The sequence below is a fragment of the Chenopodium quinoa genome, unplaced genomic scaffold (genome assembly GCF_001683475.1).
Source record: "Chenopodium quinoa cultivar QQ74 unplaced genomic scaffold, ASM168347v1, whole genome shotgun sequence".
Taxonomy (NCBI): Eukaryota; Viridiplantae; Streptophyta; class Magnoliopsida; order Caryophyllales; family Amaranthaceae; genus Chenopodium; species Chenopodium quinoa.
Genome location: NW_018745684.1, coordinates 492551 through 510140, shown reverse-complemented (window position 1 = coordinate 510140; position 17590 = coordinate 492551). Strand labels below are relative to the sequence as shown.

The 17590-nt window shown below is 35.1% G+C and overlaps 3 protein-coding genes across 5 annotated transcripts; 2 read left to right on the top strand and 1 right to left on the bottom strand.

Annotated features, from left to right (window-relative positions):
* The first annotated feature begins 783 nt into the window (after window positions 1–783).
* LOC110717611 (protein PLANT CADMIUM RESISTANCE 7-like) lies at window positions 784–9642 on the top strand. Of its 3 annotated transcripts, XR_002510761.1 has the most exons (5): window positions 784–1439; window positions 1540–1752; window positions 2377–4031; window positions 4130–4168; window positions 8363–9642. XR_002510761.1 is itself a non-coding variant. In XM_021896358.1 (3 exons), the coding sequence occupies exons 1-3, from the start codon at window positions 1178–1180 to the stop codon at window positions 2451–2453; spliced, it is 552 nt and encodes a 183-aa protein (XP_021752050.1). In that variant the 5' UTR covers window positions 784–1177; the 3' UTR covers window positions 2454–4268. The 3 variants fall into 3 exon arrangements, 1 of the variants encoding a protein (XP_021752050.1); XR_002510760.1 differs by lacking the exon at window positions 8363–9642 and having other exon boundaries at window positions 4130–4268; XM_021896358.1 differs by lacking the exon at window positions 8363–9642 and having other exon boundaries at window positions 2377–4268.
* Window positions 4860–6603, top strand: LOC110717610. Its single transcript, XM_021896357.1, has 2 exons — window positions 4860–6426; window positions 6563–6603. The coding sequence occupies exon 1, from the start codon at window positions 5200–5202 to the stop codon at window positions 6262–6264; it is 1065 nt and encodes a 354-aa protein (XP_021752049.1). The 5' UTR covers window positions 4860–5199; the 3' UTR covers window positions 6265–6426; window positions 6563–6603.
* A 2435-nt stretch (window positions 9643–12077) lies between the features above and the next one.
* Window positions 12078–14129, bottom strand: LOC110718192 (protein DETOXIFICATION 49-like). The gene is made up of 2 exons (XM_021897003.1): window positions 13852–14129; window positions 12078–13759 (listed from the first exon to the last, which is right to left on the bottom strand). Exons 1-2 carry the CDS (start codon window positions 13936–13938, stop codon window positions 12296–12298), a joined length of 1551 nt encoding a protein of 516 aa, XP_021752695.1. The 5' UTR covers window positions 13939–14129; the 3' UTR covers window positions 12078–12295.
* Between the last annotated feature and the right edge of the window lie 3461 nt (window positions 14130–17590).

Sequence of the window (17590 nt, the reverse complement as noted above, 5' to 3'; positions counted from 1 at the left end):
AAACAGTTCATTTGTCTCCATGTATGGGTTTGTCAAACTTAATGGGCCGCTGTGTCCAGATGAGTGCTTCTCATTCATCCATCGGGATCCATAGTTAATGGGCCTGCATTTTATATGCGCTAATTTCAAGTCCAAAGGACTACTGCCCATTTTGGATTAATGGGCTCATATATGGTTTGACTTTCGGTAAAAGGCCCCAAAACAATTGTTCTTCAATCTTCATGAAATCCCAATAGTAATGTCATGTATCTCATTTGATGTTATAACAAGTGTTCTGAAGCTCCAAGCCTTGAACGAGCATTCTCCAATTTTCAAATTATTTGAAGAAATGAAATATGTTAAAATATGTCTTAAATTCGTATGCCTGTATTATTGTATTAACATGTATGGTCTGGGGACTTACTGTTTAATCTAATTGTAACATGTCAAAAATAACTTATTTCTATTCAAGGTAGAAAATAATGTCCTTAAATAAAGGCATTAGCTTTATCAATTGTTTAGTAGTTTATGTACTTTAAAGGGTGATTCCGTGATTGTATTATTGTATTATTTGTATAAACTAGCTGAATTAACAATATTAATCTACATATGTTTTATTGAATTTGTCACCAAATTTAGCTTCTCTTATAATCTTTCTATATGCAGTATATTCCTTGTTTTCTTCACACCTTCTCCTTGTATCAATATTAGTATATTACACCAAGAAGTAATGAGATTTTCGTAGATATATATAATCATTTACTTGTTTTTAAAAAAAAGATACGGAGTACAAACTATGAGTAATATAATAGGATGACAGAGTGTGAACTGATCAAGATTGCAGCAACACCAAAAAATGCAAGTATTTTTAAGTTGTAACCTTTAAGCTTAACAGTTAAGACTTGGAAGATCAAAACTTGAAGTACACTAATTTCAAAGCCTTAATTTAAGCGCACACACGTTTGCGAGCACACAAAATCTTGCAAAATGCAATGAAAAGGCACAAATTCTAACTTCTAGGCAGTTTCCAGCTCAATTTACCTTGATAAACAATATTCATATGGAGTACGGAGTACTATATTATAGTATTATACTAAGGAACTACAGAGGTATACTATAGAATTATCATATTTATCTATATATATATATCATGGTATAAATTCATATATAATGCTCAAAATCAAAAAAAAAAAAAAAAATGTATGCATCATCGTATAATACTAGTACTGCAAAACAAACACAAGGACTACCATACCCTGCAGCACCGATGAACAATATTGCAGCAGGGCAGCCATATTCATCGCATTATAATGCTTCGTCTGTCGTCGTCCATGGGACGGGTCCATGGTCTACCGGACTATGCCACTGCTGTGATGACCCTGCCAACTGCTTGGTTACGGCCTTTTGTCCTTGCATCACCTTTGGCCAAATTGCCGAGCTTGTTAATCAGGGTGACCCTGGTAAGTAGTATAGCAGTACTGCATGTACTGCTTAAGTGCTTAATTGATTAGCCTTTTTCCATTCTTCGCGTTTTAATCTTTCAAGGATTGGTGAATGCAGGTTGTGCAGGAAGTGGAACAATATACGCGTTGCTAATGGGATTCTCGGGTTTAGCATGCTTATATTCATGCTTCTATCGGTCAAGGTTAAGAGGGCAATATGGGTTGGATGAGTCACCTTCTGCTGATTGTTTGGTTCACTTCTGTTGTGAACCTTGTGCACTTTGCCAAGAGTACCGCGAACTCAAGAACCGTGGTTTTGACATGGGCATAGGTAACAAATTTATTTGAAATCTATCGATGCTACTCGAAAGTGTTTATTAGCAAGCCCCATCCCCTCTTGGTGCATTCTCCGTTCAATGAAGCTCAGTTTGAACATTAATGACTCTGCTATGTTATCCTCAAATAGTTAAGTTCAACATATAATTAATAGCCAAGTAAAGTAGAAACTAGCCAAAAACAATGCAATTAAGGTTATGTTGTGTTAAATAAGTTAAATTTAGGAAATATAAAGTGCAATGAAGTGCACACATCACAATTTTCAAGAGAAAAAAGTTCAAATAACTTTTATTTAGGATAAAAGAAAAAGAAAAAAAAAGTGTTACCTAGTTCAATTTACTTTGAATTGGTAACAATTGTTAAGAAAAAGGAAATTGAAGTTAGGTGAGACAAAGGGTTTTTCTATGAACGAGCGTTCTTTATTATTTACTGTATTTTTTTATTTTTATTTTTTTTGCACATAGTACTATATTGTAGTAGTATACTCTATACATACCGAGTAATTGTATACTCCATTTTCATTTTATTACATTAGTAATTCTAATGAGGTTTCGGATTCCATATCCTAACAATTCTAATTGAATGACTGTTATATCTTATATTGTTGGAACTTCTGCAGGTTGGGAGGCTAACATGGAGAGGAAGAGGGCAACAGTGGTTACAGTGGCTCCTCCTGTCGGCATTATGATGCGCTAATCGATTAGCAGCCACATGTTGCAATTAGTTAAGATTTTGGCTGAATTATCCTGTGAAAATAGCCTTGTTCAACTTAATCCGATCCTTAATATTAGTATGTGTCACTTTTAATTTTGTTGTAATTCACCATCAAATATAGTTCATATGCTAGATGAATAACATTTTATATTTTATATTTATTCAAAGTATGTGCATCTAGAATATATTCAATGGAACAAAATATACTCCGTATATACCTCGTGTTTAAGTATTTTTAAAAATTATAGTGATGACTCCCGATCCTTTTTAGTACGTATATCGTTTTGAAATTTTTACGGTACAAGCGTCTTTATAATGGTTGGTACAGTAAAAAAACGTGGAAAGAACATGTAGTTGTTTTGTAAAGGACATACAACTGTTTTGTAAAGAATATCCAGCTTTATGTTTTTTTCGTATATTTGAAGAACATCTGTAATATTAATAAATAACATGGTAATATTATGTACAGAACATTATTTATATATATCCACCATAATTTAAAGAAAAAATTCACCATTGAAATTTTACAACTTATTATCATAAAGTAGTACGTAACAAAAAAACTACTATATCAAAAAAACTTGAAAATAACATACCGGCTTAACTTATTATCATGTAGTAGTACGTTAAGAAAACCAAGTACTAAACTTCAAAGTGGTAGTCATCATGGTGGTAAATTCAGCTAAATTAATGAAGCCATCACCATCATTATCAACCTCCTTAATCATTTTCTTACAAGACTCTAAGCTATACATTTGCCCCATCCTCCTTAACACTTCCATCAACTCCTTAGCACTTATCTTGCCATCACCATCAGAATCGAAAATCCGAAACGCGCTCTCTATATCCTTAGACACTACTAGAAATAGGCAAAATAGTGACGGTTTACTTCCGACGGACGGTTTTTCCGTCGCAAAATTCAAAAATTACGACGGATTTTATCTACGACGAAAATTCCGTAGTAATCTTGCGACGGAATTTTTTTCCCTCGTAATTTTCTTTTTACGACGGAATATTTCGTCGAAAATATGTTTGCGACGGAATATTCCGTCGTAAAATGAAAATTACTAGGGAAAAAAATTTCGTCGTAAGATTATACGTTTTTTAAAAAATACCCAAATTGGACTAAACCTAAAAAATCGAATTGGAAACAGAAGAAAGAGAAGGAGAGAGAAAGAGAGAGGGAAAGAGAAAAAGGGGCATCTGTCGCCGGCCGTCCCGATTTCGGCGCCGGTCTTCACCAATCTGCCGCCGACGAAGACCAAAACGAAAGGAGGACGAAAAGGAGAAAGAGGACGAAAAGGAGAAAGCGAAACAGGACGAAAAGGAGAAAGAGAAAGAGGTCGAGCCTCCGTTTTCCGGCGACCCTCCGTTGACGCTTCTGGTTGTTGCCGGCGCCGCGTCTAGTTAAGTTGTTTTTGTTTTTTGTTGTTTTTTTTTATTCGGTTTTTTTTACAACACATTCAAATCTGCAGCCTTCCTTGACACCACAACCGCAGCCTCTCTTGACCACCGCAGCCTCCGGCCTCCTCCCTTCCCTCGCCGTGGCTGAAGCAGTTGGTAAGTTGTCCTTTCCCTATTTTTTTTTTTAATTTTTTTTTAATAATAAACCCTTATTTATTTAATTTAATTATTTTTTAAAAATATTTTGTATGTAGGATTTGTACAATTTGTCAAAAACAAGTGCAGATCTAAAGGTTAGTCACATTACAAACCCTAATATAATGTGTTTTAGTTTAGTTTAGTTACTTTTTTTTTGTGTACGTATGTTAGTTTAGTTTAGTTTACTTTTTAATGTGGTTTAATTTAGTTTAGTTTTACTAAAGTATATTAGATTAGTTTAATATTATGAAACTTTAGTTTAGTTTATTTTAATATAATGTGGTTTAATTTAGTTTAGTTTTACTAAAGTATATTAGATTAGTTTAATATTATGAAACTTTAGTTTAGTTTATTTTAATATAATGTGGTTTAATTTAGTTTAGTTTTACTAAAGTATATTAGATTAGTTTAATATTATGAAACTTTAGGTACGTTTTGTTTGTTTTGTTTAATATGATGTATGTTAGATTACTTTAGTTCATTATAATCTAGTTTAGTTTTGTTTAGTTTAATATAATGTTTCTTACTTAAGTATAATTTTTTTATAATGCATGTTACTATATTTAATATTATGATATGTTAGTTTAGTTTGGTTTTGTTTGGTTTGATTTGTTTATATTAATGTTAAGGTTTTATGATATGTTTGTTTATGTTAAGTTTAATTATGATATATTTGTATAATTTTTTGTATGTTAGTTAAGTATATATATTTTTTTTAAAAATCATTTGCATAATCATATGCCTAGATACTCGTTCAAGGCATACATATTAGGAGTATGTCTTGAATAGTCCCCGGTTGGGACTGTCCTTGTACGTTTATTCTCACTTAGGTGGTGAATGTATTCCTTTGTTTTAATTCTAAGGAAGATCCTTGCTTGTCATTTCTCTACAATGTTCTCTAGGTACATATATAGGTGTTTCTAATCGCCTATATTGTGTACTTGGGGAACTGTAGGGAGATGCTGCCGGATTTTCCATAGAATTGAAATTCTGGCATACATTCACTAGTGAGATTGAACGTACAAGGATGGGTTAGGTTGGAGTGATAAGGACCCTTGGAAATCATTTCTCTTCTCATTTGCATTTCCATAACAGTTTGATCTACAATGAATATATATTGTGCTTTATGACTAATGTGATTAATGGCATATGTGTTAGTTGTGTAGAACATGTAATCATGAAACGAAAAGAACGTAGCTGGATGTACGAAAGGAAGGTTGGGAATTCTATTAATCCTGAGTTCTTGAAGGGGGTAGATGAATTCCTTAAATATGTGGAAGATCATCCCGAGAGTAGCAACCCGAATGAAGTTAGGTGTCCATGTTTTAAATGCAAAAACAAACGTCTCTGGGATCCAGATACGGTCAAACTTCATTTGTATCGCAGCGGTTTTTTACCTAATTACTACGAGTGGATGTGTCATGGGGAAGGGTTTCCAGGAACTCGTAGAAGGGAGTCAAATGAATATCGTGAAATGGTTTTGGATGCCTTTGGTCAGTCTCAAGATCAAGGCCATTCCGAAGAGCCACCTGTTTCATTAGAGGAGGAGCCTAATGCACAAGCCAAGCCATTTTTTGATTTGTTAAGGGCTTCTGAACAACCGTTGTACGAAGGGAGTTCGTTGTCTGTGTTAGAGATGGCTTCTAGAATCACTAGCCTAAAGTGTGAGTATAATTTGCCGCACAGATGTGTTGATGGATTTGCTTCTTTGGTTAATGAAGCGATTCCTAACAACAACCACATGGCCGAGACATTCTATGAGGTCAAGAAAATTGTTAAGGGGTTAGAGATGCCCCATGAAAAGATTCATGCATGCCCGAAAGGATGTATGTTGTTTTGGAAAGATGATGCTCAATTATCTACATGTAGGGTGTGTGGCAGCGACCGATACAAGAAGACTTCTAAAGGTAGCTTAGTGCCTTTGAATGTTCTATTTTATTTCCCTATCAGACCTAGGTTGCAAAGGCTTTTTGCAACTAAAAACATTTCTGAGGAAATGACATGGCATGCTAAAAATCCTCGAGTTCAAGGCACAATGGCACACCCTAGCGATAGTGAAGCGTGGAAACACCTAGATAGTTGCTTTCCTGAGTTTGCCTCTGAACCTCGTAATGTTCGACTTGGCCTATGTACGGATGGATTTGCTCCACATGGTCAGTTTGGGGGACTGTATTCATGTTGTACGTGTTGACGAGGATGAGTCAATGGAGGAAGCGGAGGCACATGATTTGGGGGCCTCTCAAGAAATCGTCAGAAATGTACAAGGGCAACAGGAGCAACAACAGCTTCAGGAACAAGAGCTACAGGACCCGCATCCTAATGACTTGCTAGAGTTGGACCCTTCCACACTTTGGTGCATATGTCTTTGTATAATGAAATATCCTTAAATTCGTATTTACTTTGATAAAGTGAATTTGTATTACTTTAACCATGTTTTGTTCACTTTTTGTTGATTATCTACTTACATGAATGTCTATCCTTTATTATAGGTTTGATGATAGGCCGGTGAAGAATGTTCTCTCCGACTCGCTAATCGGCTACTATGTTCAGCCTTGGAGGAATTATGGAGAGGTTGATGAAGATTCGAGAGAGCACTTTTGGAACTTGTTCAACGTATGATAACTTTAACCTAACATAATACATGTTTTATAAATTATATTGATGGAGTTGAATTTTGTAATAAAGACATTTTCTTGATTTGCAGAAAAAATTCAAGTGGGCACCTGAGTTAAACAACCAAGTGAAGGACACTTTCGAAGAAAAGTTTGCAAATCGCCTACGTGACACGTTCTACAACATCACACACAGACTAAATGGTCGCAAACCAATATGGCTTAATAAGGATGTCCACGAAGGCATGATGAAAATTGTTGCCACCGATCCAAAATATCAGAAGCGGTCGGAACAAAACAAGAAGAACCGAAGAGGCGGATCCATGGAAAATGTCGTTGAACCGACCCACTTTCAAGGTTCAATGTCATCTGTACAACATGCTAAAAAGATGGTAAGGTTACTACAATATGTCCAGTAACAATTATGTCATTTATCTATTAATGAATTTTGGTGGGCTAACATGTTTTCATTGATTTTCTGCATGTACATATAAAGGTTGCAAAAAACCAAGGCCAATTACCAAATGCCCATGATCTATTCTTGAAGACACACTTCAAGGAAGTGCCTGGTAAAGGCCAAGTGGCTGCCAACAACAAAGCAAAAAGGATTGCGGTAAACACTTATTATATGAGTTGAAATATGGCAAATTAGCAAAGTAGAACTCAATATATGCTTATTTTGGATGAGTTAGGGTCGAACATTGACATATGTGCTTATTTCTCTTAATTTCTATCCTTAGGCACTTAAAAGAAATTGATATTGGAATGTTAGAAGAAAGAACGAGTCCATTTGTTTGAAAACTTAGAAAATAGGCATGGTTTTAGCCATATAGGCCAAATTTGGATGATTTTGGAGGAGTGAGGGTTGAAAATTGACATATGTGCTTATTTCTCTTAATTTCTATCCTTAGGCACTTAAAATCAATTGATATTGGAATGTTAGAAGAAAGAACGAGTCCATTTGCTTGAAAACTTAGAAAATAGGCATGGTTTTAGCCATATAGGCCAAATTTGGATGATTTTGGAGGAGTGAGGGTTGAAAATTGACAATTGTGCTTATTTCTCTTAATTTCTATCCTTAGGAACTTAAAAGAAATTGATATTGGAATGTTAGAAGAAAGAACGAGTCCATTTGCTTGAAAACTTAGAAAATAGGCATGGTTTTAGCCATATAGGCCAAATTTGGATGATTTTGGAGGAGTGAGGGTTGAAAATTGACATATGTGCTTATTTCTCTCAATTTCTATCCTTAGGCACTTAAAAGCAATTGATATTGGAATGTTAGAAGAAAGAACGAGTCCATTTTCTTGAAAACTTAGAAAATAGGCATGGTTTTAGCCATATAGGCCAAATTTAGATGATTTTGGAGGAGTGAGGGTTTGAAAATTGACATATGTGCTTATTTCTCTTAATCTCTATCCTTAGGCACTTAAAAGAAATTGATATTGGAATGTTAGAAGAAAGAAACCTTACATTTGCTTGAAAACTTAGAAAATAAGCATGGTTTTAGCCATATAGGCCAAATTTGGATGATTTTGGATGAGTGAGGGTTGAAAATTGACATATGTGCTTAATTTTCTTAATTTCTATCCTTAGGCACCTAAAAGTATGCGATATAACTCCATATTGTTGGTTGTTTTTTTAACAATATTTTATTTTATCTTCAATATTTTGTAGGACACCTACCAGAAGAAGCTCGAAGAAACAATGAGTCAGGGGATTCAGAAGAGTCTCAATGAGTTGTACTGGGAGTCGGTGGGTGGGCGCAATAAGAAGGGGCGTGTGAAGGGACTTGGCCAAAGTGCAGAGTTCTACTATGGCAAACAGGGTCGAGGTTCCCGTTCTTCACAGCAATACACGCCGTCTGTCATTTCTCAAATGCAAGACCAGATGGAACACAGGGTGCAAACTCTTCAAACTCAAATGGAAGCCCGAATGGATGAAATGGAGAGGAGATACAAGGAGAGTTTCGATGAGATGATGAGTCGTCTCAACAACAACGACTCATGTTCCACCATTCATCCTCAGCATCGAGACCCTAGGAACGACCCGGGTGGTGGTGGAGCAGGCCAGGGTTTCCAGGCGATTGCGTAGCTTAGCTTTAGTCTAGCATAGAATCACTCTAACCTAGCTTTTGTTTGGTATAGATACCAAAATGTGGACTATCTTTTGTACTAGGACATAATTATTATATATATATGTACATAACCCTAATTTCGTAGGTCGGTAATTAATTTTTTAAAAACAACAATTTTAGGACTCAATATTTATTTATTTTTTTGTCGATTTACCATTAAAAAAATTCAGGTTTGAAAATGCAGAAAAATACAAAAATTTGTTTTGGGCTGGAAATACAATTTGCGACGGAATATTTCGTCGTAATTTACATATTTGCGACGGAATATTTCGTCGTAATTTACATATTTGCGACGGAATTTTCCCTCGCAAATTATAATTTGCGACGGAATTTTCCCTTGCAAAATATGATTTATGACGGAATTATTCATCGTACAAATATACATTGCGACGGAAAATTCCGTCGTAAATTATAATTTGCGAGGGAAAATTCCGTCGCAAATCATATTTTGCAAGGGAAAATTCCGTCGCAAATTATAATTTGCGAGGGAAAATTCCGTCGCAAATATGTAAATTACGACGAAATATTTCGTCGCAAATTATATTTTGCGAGGGAACTCTTTCCATCGCAAATTTGCGACGGAACTTCATCAAAGGCCAATTCCAAGTCCGACGATATTATTTCCGTCGTAAATTCCGTCGTAAAGTTGGTTTACGACGGAATTTCCGTCGTAAAATGGCCATTTTCCTACAAAGGGTTTTCCGACAACCATTTACGACGGAATTCCGTCGTAAACCAACTTTACGACGGAATTTACATAGTTTACGACGAAATTTTTCCGTCGCAATTAAGGTGTTTTCTAGTAGTGAGAATTCACCTTATTATTATGCAACTCCATGAACTCTTTGAAGTCGATGAACCCATCTCCATCCTTATCAGCCACTTGGAACGCTTTGGCGGCCTCCACGTCTGAATTGACTGTGATTCCCTTGCCGTTGATGGCCCTTAACATGGCCTTGAATTCCTCCTTGGAGATCTTTCCATCTTTGTTGCTATCATACGTTTCGAAAACTCGTTTCATTTCTTGCATGTTAGCTTGATAGGTTTTGGACTTGTTGACGACGTTGGATTTTTGTGTAGCAAACTTAGAGTTGCTTATTTGGCTAGTTTTTCTTGTAAGAGAGGATTTTCTTGAGAGGTTGATACCATATGTATTGAGAAAAATCATTTTTGACATGGCTCTTTTTTTTTTTTTTTCTTGTTTCTGGATTATACGTGTGTATGTGACTACTAATTCGTGTAACGTGTATATTTTTATGTGATTATGGTTACCCGAGCCTAGTTCCCGGCTATATATATATACACAATTCTTGATAGTTACATAACATACATTGGTATGATTGTATGAACATATTGGATTTTGGGGCACTACGAGTAATGGATGCCAGCATAAACTAAAAGTTATGCTTATCTTTTAATTCTTTGTAAATATGGAATTTTAAGCTAAGGAAGCTTCTTGTTCAATCATTCTGCATTCAAATTAGAAAAGCACAGAATATTAGGTAGTTTCCTATTCAATCAATTTGCATTCAACTAAGAAAAGCTAAGGAAGAGAATATGAGCACTAAGTAGGTCAAAATTTTAAAAGCTATCCGTAAGAATACTTTCTAAAATAAGTGGTTTGGCGACAATACATAGTATTTACTAGTTGAACTAAACAATTGATGTTTAGCAAAATGATAACTTCAAACTCTAATAATGTAAGCATAACATATTTCACATATGACGAAACCTCTTCCGTGCAAGATCAATAATGCCATATAAATGGTGTTATAAGAATTAGTATGTTAATGATAACTAGATTGAAAAGAGGCATCAAATGAGTGAAATGTCGTAGCTAACTTATTGATAGAGAACCAATCAACATAGAATTCGATAATAAGAAAGTACAATTATATATAGTAAGTGCGAAGGATGATAGTGTACATTGGGGGAGTCTTGGATCCGAGATCGAATATAGTAGTAGTACGGAGTAATATGAAAGTTTACGCAGAATGTGAGGTGTGTAACTTTTCTGTGGGTTATCAAATTTCTGCCACTAAAATTAGAATCTAAAAAGGCAAAGCGCGTAATAAGTCGTAGATGCCTGAGAATGTTGACAAAACCAGTACACATTATATTTAGCTTAGCTTATTTAAAGCAAATAGATAACTTGTCCAAATAAATCAAGAACTCTTATTGAGTACATTTTAATGTAAAGTAACATATTATTGATTGATCGATCGGGTTTGTCTAATCAGGAATGCGTTCAGTACTCAACTAGCTCAAAATTATTTCACACTTCAACTAGCTTAAAATTTGGAAAGATTGGAAAATAACTAGTTACCCCCTTCAAAAAAAGAAGTAAATAAGTTAAAAGAAAAAAGTTTAGTTGTTAAACGGAGCTCATTAAAGTCAATATATTGCTCCTAACAATTCGAAAAAGTATACAATAAATTAGAGGCTAAAAAAGGCTTGACCCATCAACTTGCAATGTAAAGATAAGAACATTTTGCCAAGTTCTCATCGATTTCTCAACCAACTCAAATTATAAAATTTCCTTTAGTACTACAAATAATATTGGTGTGCATATGTCCATTATAAATATTTTTAATATGGAGAATAGTTGATCATCACTTAAAATTCTATGTGCAAAATTAAAGGGGTACGGTGGTACAAACTATAGAGCATAGAATCATAGATGAAACATAGACATTAATAAAAAGTTTTTTAAAGTATCTTGTATATTATGTAAAACAGAAATTAAGATATACATTTTGAAATGTTTAAATACCAACCTCACTAAGTTTGAGAAATTTGACATCACACAATACTTCAATACATACACTAGATGCACATGTTAATCCATCTATTCGATCATTATGTGTTTATTCTTTATGTTTCAATTAGGAAACCACGTTATATAACATAGTTTGAAATGATATATTGTCTTGTCTATTACAGGCTTGATAATTAACTACACAAGAGACTGCGTTAATAACCCTTAAAGAATTAGACAGCTAAAATTCAAAGTGTTTAGAAGATAGGAAACATGCCTTTTTTAAATCACAAAAATTTGTCCGTTTTATTATAGAACAAATAAAGGTTGGGTGAAGTACATCCATCACCTCATTTATGAGTAATACATATAAGCCTATAATAGTTGGTGAAATAATGATAATTATGCATCACATTGTTGCACTATTATATGATCACTTTTCCATTTTATCTTCTTTGCCTAGCAAGTAAGGAGAGTGTGCATAAACATAGAAAAACTTGACAATATAGAAAGATGGTATCTCCATTAATCAATATGTACATATATCTTTTTTGGTACCCCCTCCCAAAAATAATAAAACTCAAAGAATCCAAAAATGCCGAAACTAGGCACAAGGCCAAATTATCCAGCTCACAAAAACCTTTTTCTCTTTAACTACTACTAAATTATGTACCCCAAAAAAAAAAAAAAAAAAAAAAAAGGAAAACCAAAAATATTATTGGATAGTTTCATTTTTAATCATCAATGGCGCTTGAACATCTTCATCATTTTCTTTCTTCAAGAATTGTGATTCAAGATCATCATTTTCTTCTTTTTCGTTTGATTCTTCAAAATTGGAACCACCAGTGAGTTCTTTGGCCCGTTGGGCTTCACAGGCCCAATCAGTTCTTACCAACATGATCGCCATGAAAAGTGAGCAGGCTACCTGGGCTGCAAGCAGGCCTACCCAAAGGCCCAATAGGCCCATCTTCATGAAAAAGCTCAATGCAATAGCAACAGGAAGCCCAACTCCATAAAATGACCCTAAATTGATATTAGCTCCAAGCTTAGGCCTAGCACTACCCCGGAGCACCCCACACATGGTTGTTTGTGGGCAGTTTCCAAGCTCACACAACCCCAAGATCGGCATGGCGGCCGCGGTGAGAGCAATGACCGCCTCGTCGGACGTAAATGCCCTTCCCCAAAAGTTCCTCATTGTCACAGAAAAGGCCAAGGCAAGTACACTAGTAAAAATTGCACAACATAATGATATATTAGATGAGGTCCTTGCCTTATTTGGTTGGCCAGCACCAAGCTCGTTACCAACCCTAGTAGACACCGCGAGGCTAAGAGAAGACGGGAAAATGTAGATAAGCGACGTGGCTTGGATTAGTAGCCCCATGGTGGCAACAGCATCCGCGGCATTAGGCAGTAAACCGGACATAACAATCATGAGTTCGTACCACCACCATTCCAAACATACCGAAATACAATTTGGAATAGCTAAAGAAAGAATAGTAGACCAACCATAGAAACATTCAAAAGACCAACCTTGCCAAGTCTTCTTGTGGGTCCCACTAATCATGATATAAACCACCATGACTAATAGTATGTTGAGGTCCATGATTGCCGTGGAAATGGCCACCCCTCGAATTCCGAGGCCTAGGTAGCTAACCATGACATAGTTCACAGGAAAGTGAAATGACAAAGCTATTCCCGCGCTAACCACAAGAGGACGTGTCACCTTTTGTGAACGAAGATAGATTTTTATAGGGTTGATCAAAGCCATGAAGAACAAGTCAGGGAGGCAGTAAGCGAGGTAGGTGGCGGCGACAGAGCTGATAGCCGGGTCTTGACCGAGTAAGACGAGGATAGGCTTAAGATTGAGCCAAAGAAATGAGATTGGAAGGCAACAAAGGCATAAGATCACAATTGTACGTTGAAGAGTATGACCCATTAGAGTCCATTGTTTGGCACCGTAGGCTTGGGAGGAGATGGCGTCCATGCCCATGGCTAACCCGGAGAGGATCGAGTAGCCGGTGATGTTTGCAAAGCCGATAGCGAGCGCACCACCGGCTAAAGCCTCCTTGCCTAGATGCCCCATGAAGGCCATTGAAATGGCTGACTTGCCGTAGGTTAGTAGACTGCTTAACATTAATGGGAAGGCTATGTTGTAGAGTTGTCTCACCTCAATTACCACCTGTTTATACAATAATAATATAACAGTGAGATCATACAATTTTTGTAACAAATAATATACATATGTTTGCAACATTATGACATAGTACTAACCTCGGAGATTTTGAGCCGGGAAGATTGCGGCGAGTGGTGGTAGGGAAGAAGAGAAGCTTGAGAGGCGTTTTGCTTGTGGCTTTCCATAGGTTGGCTATGGTTAGGAGTGATAGTTTCCAGGGTGCCAAGTGCTTGCTTAAAGACGAACAAATACTAGTTTGAAATATGCACTAATATAAAATATATGTGTTGATGTTACGTTGGTGCCTTAAGGACTAGTAATAAAGAAAGCGAACTAGCTTCGGTTGATAAGAACGAGCTAATTCTTCCCTTAAAAAATTAGAGTTTCAAAATTATAACGTGATTGTTAATACGTTATGATGATGATAATAATAATAATAATAATAATAATAATAATAATAATAATAATAATAATAATAATAATAATAATGTATGTGATTCTGTTCTTACACCTTAATTAACAGAATTAGCCAATCAATCTTTCCTATCGCATCCTGAGAAAGATATATATATATAAAAAAAGTTGAATTCCCAGTATATATATTACGTATATTTTCTTATATATAAATATATATATATATATATATCTCGTGGTCTTTAGTTCCCCCCTCGCGCTCTCTTACACACACCGACCCTTGATACAAATATTTCCACCTTCTACTTAGGGATCTCTAGTTGATTTTGTGATAGAGATGAGTAGAGTGAAGTAGTATAAGAAGAGCTAGTTGTTATATGTCGTAGAGAGGAAAGGGGAAAAAAAGGACGAGTGAAGGGATACTTAAAAGAGGAGAGAAGTGGCAATTGCAAAATTGAGACACTACACACCCTACAATTTCTCATTTTCTTGTCACTATATATAGTGCTAGCTGGTGGACTAGTGGCTGCCTTTTCACAAGAAAGGGACAATTTTGAAAGGTCCTCCCCTAAAACATTTTTCTCCTGAAATTTTAATTATTTCAATTTAAACTTCTCAGTGTTTGAAATGCTCTTTGTAATTAATTGATTAATTAAATGAAATTATTAAGAGATTGGAAGAGTCTTTAATAGTTACATGGGGAGAGTGTTTACATGATATGATTTAAGTTTTTTGACCCAACCCATGTTTATTCTCAATCGAGTTCTAATTTATTGAACAACTTTTCTAATAGGGCGTGTTAAGGCTTATCTGGTTCCTTAATGTATGATCGATGAACAATTTTTTTAAACAACTAATTGCACAATACTAAGGACTTGATAATGAAATGAATTCGATGTTTGAAAATGATTAGGAATTTAGTTAATTATTACTCAATACTAAAGACTAATTAAAGATATATAGGCAGGCATTAGCTGGGTTGAAACTCATGTTAGAGTATTAGTTGGCAACGTGATATTTAGGTGCAATAGTTATTTTACTGTCAAATTTGATGATCAAGTTGAGTAGCAGAAATTAGTGTTGCAAATCGATCAAGTTGAGTAGCTAATTTTGGACAATGTATTGTAGGTTTCTACTCGATTCTCCATGTTAAATAATTAGTCCACTCAAATTTGTTAGTGTTATGTATTGCACAAAATTATATGGCTAGTCGTTTTCATTTCACTGAAAGTGAGATGTAACTATTACAGTATGGACTAAAGGGTAATGTTCTAATCGCGTTCCTGCATATCATCAAGGGAGTCGAAACTGTGTACATCAATGTAGGATGTAACACTAACACATAGCGATTGAAGAGATAACGAAAGGAGTTATATAGTTTAGGTGACAACGAGCTGAGGCGTAAAATGGCAGGTTTCAGAAACATTAGCATGTCTCCATGGTTACATTGATTGTGGAAGGATTATATTTGTTTTATCTCCTCTTCTAATTTTCTCTTGTTTCCATAATGTTTTACATGTTCCCTAAATTTCGATATCTTATACTCCATTCGTACAAAAATGTACCATTCACGACGAAATCTTGTTGGTGTTACAAAAGCAATCGCATTTGTTTGTTGTGCTAGTTTTTGGCAAGTTTAAGTGTCTGAGGTTATGCCAAACTCAGCTATCCATTTCCATTACATACAGTAATTTCACAACCACTGTCTATACATACAGCTCACATCAAACAACTTTAATTGGAAATTTGGAGCTATTTGTTGAAATACTCAAAGTTATGGACAACCATTAACTTCATAATAAGCAAGCAATAATGTAAAAGAAAGTTTGCCGAATTAAAATAAATTTAGCTAATTTTGGTTTTGCTTCTATAATCAGTAAAATGAGTAATAGGCCAACTAACATAGAGAAAATTGTCTTCTTATTATTTCTTAGGTTCTTTTAGTGTAATCGTCTAATAGAGCAACATATGTTTGTGAACTAGTCTACATAGAACTAATAATACAATAGATTTATGATTAATTGATTTGGTCTTAATCTTTTATAAATCAGGGCCCTAAAGGCTAAAAACCGAATACTAAGAGCAATTGCGGTCTATCCAACCATATGGAGCGTCGAAGATTGGAGTTTTATTGTCTCCTAATAAGTTCTAAAACTTAGCAGGCTTCTCATTCATTCGTGCAAAATAGTTGTGCCACTAGGCAAGACAACTCCCTATTATTAGTGTAAATTAATGCAAATTAATGCCTACGCATAATTTCTACGCAAATCGTGTAAGACGAACTTGAAGAACGTATCTACTAAAAAATTTCCTAAGTTGGTGAACTTAACTTATAATTCATACATACATGTCATTTACAGATAAAGGTTTCGACGTATCGTGTATTTACCAACACATAATTCCTCAGACTCATCAAGACTTGTGTCTCGTGAAAAAATAATAACTCTCTTCATGCCCCTTTTTCTATATTGAATTTGAGAGCAAGGGTACTATAATTGCAAGGAACATGCATGAAGAAGCATTCCATCGTTGTCAAAATATAGTAGTTTGATCATACTTCCTAAGTTATTCGATTGACGTAATTTAAAGTAATATAATAAACACAAATTGGTAGTATTATTCCATTTCCACTAACCATTCTGACGTGTGGGACTTGATCGAGTTACAATCAACATGTGCCTGATTATCCGAAATATAAATTCTGCTAATGTAAACTGCCTCTTGTATTTATGTATTCTTCTTACTTTGACTTTGTAATTTCTCACACATCAATAAAATTAAATAGTGACGAAGGCTTTGTTTGGTTCAATATTAGTAAAGGAAGAAAAGGGAAAGGAAAAGAAGGGAAATGAAAGGAAGAGAAGGGAAAGTTAAGAAATTATATCATCTTATGTTTGGTTTGATATTAGTAAAGGAAGGGAAAAAAGAGAAACCTATTGTTTGGTATGACATTAGTAAAGGAAGGAAAGGGAAAGGAAACTTAATTTTAAGCTTGATAGATTTAATTTCTTTCTTTCCTCTCAAAATTTGAGAAGAAAAGGGAAGATTTTGTGAAGGAAGCTTTATTTCTTTCCATTTTCCTTCATTTCCTATCAAATTTCGTTTAATTTTTAGAACCAAACATAGGAAGCTATAATTTTTCTTTCCTTTCCTTTCCTTTCTTTTCTTTTCCTCCCAACCAAAAAAGGCCAAAGAGAGTACTATAATACTCCATATTTGATACTCAAGCCCTAGTAAAAACCTACCCGTACAACCCTATTCAAAAATTAATCCCTAGAAAACCAAAGTACAGATGGAAGCAACCGCCACCGATCCATGCCGTGATCCTAGCTCTGTCCGTCACATATTAAGTTAGCTCTATTTAGGGTGCCAAGACTGCCAACCCATCCAACCACACCCCCCCCCCCCCCCCACCGTGATCCT

Excerpts from the sequence above, each read along its gene's own strand:
- LOC110717611 (XM_021896358.1), top strand. The coding sequence starts at position 1,178 with ATGTATGCATCATCGTATAATACTAGTACTGCAAAACAAACACAAGGA. Across the intron at positions 1,440-1,539 it reads TGTTAATCAGGGTGACCCTG|GTTGTGCAGGAAGTGGAACA; the intron begins GTAAGTAGTATA and ends TGGTGAATGCAG. Across the intron at positions 1,753-2,376 it reads TGGTTTTGACATGGGCATAG|GTTGGGAGGCTAACATGGAG; the intron begins GTAACAAATTTA and ends GAACTTCTGCAG.
- LOC110717610 (XM_021896357.1), top strand. The coding sequence starts at position 5,200 with ATGACTAATGTGATTAATGGCATATGTGTTAGTTGTGTAGAACATGTA.
- LOC110718192 (XM_021897003.1), bottom strand. The coding sequence starts at position 13,938 with ATGGAAAGCCACAAGCAAAACGCCTCTCAAGCTTCTCTTCTTCCCTAC. Across the intron at positions 13,760-13,851 it reads CCCGGCTCAAAATCTCCGAG|GTGGTAATTGAGGTGAGACA; the intron begins GTTAGTACTATG and ends TTGTATAAACAG.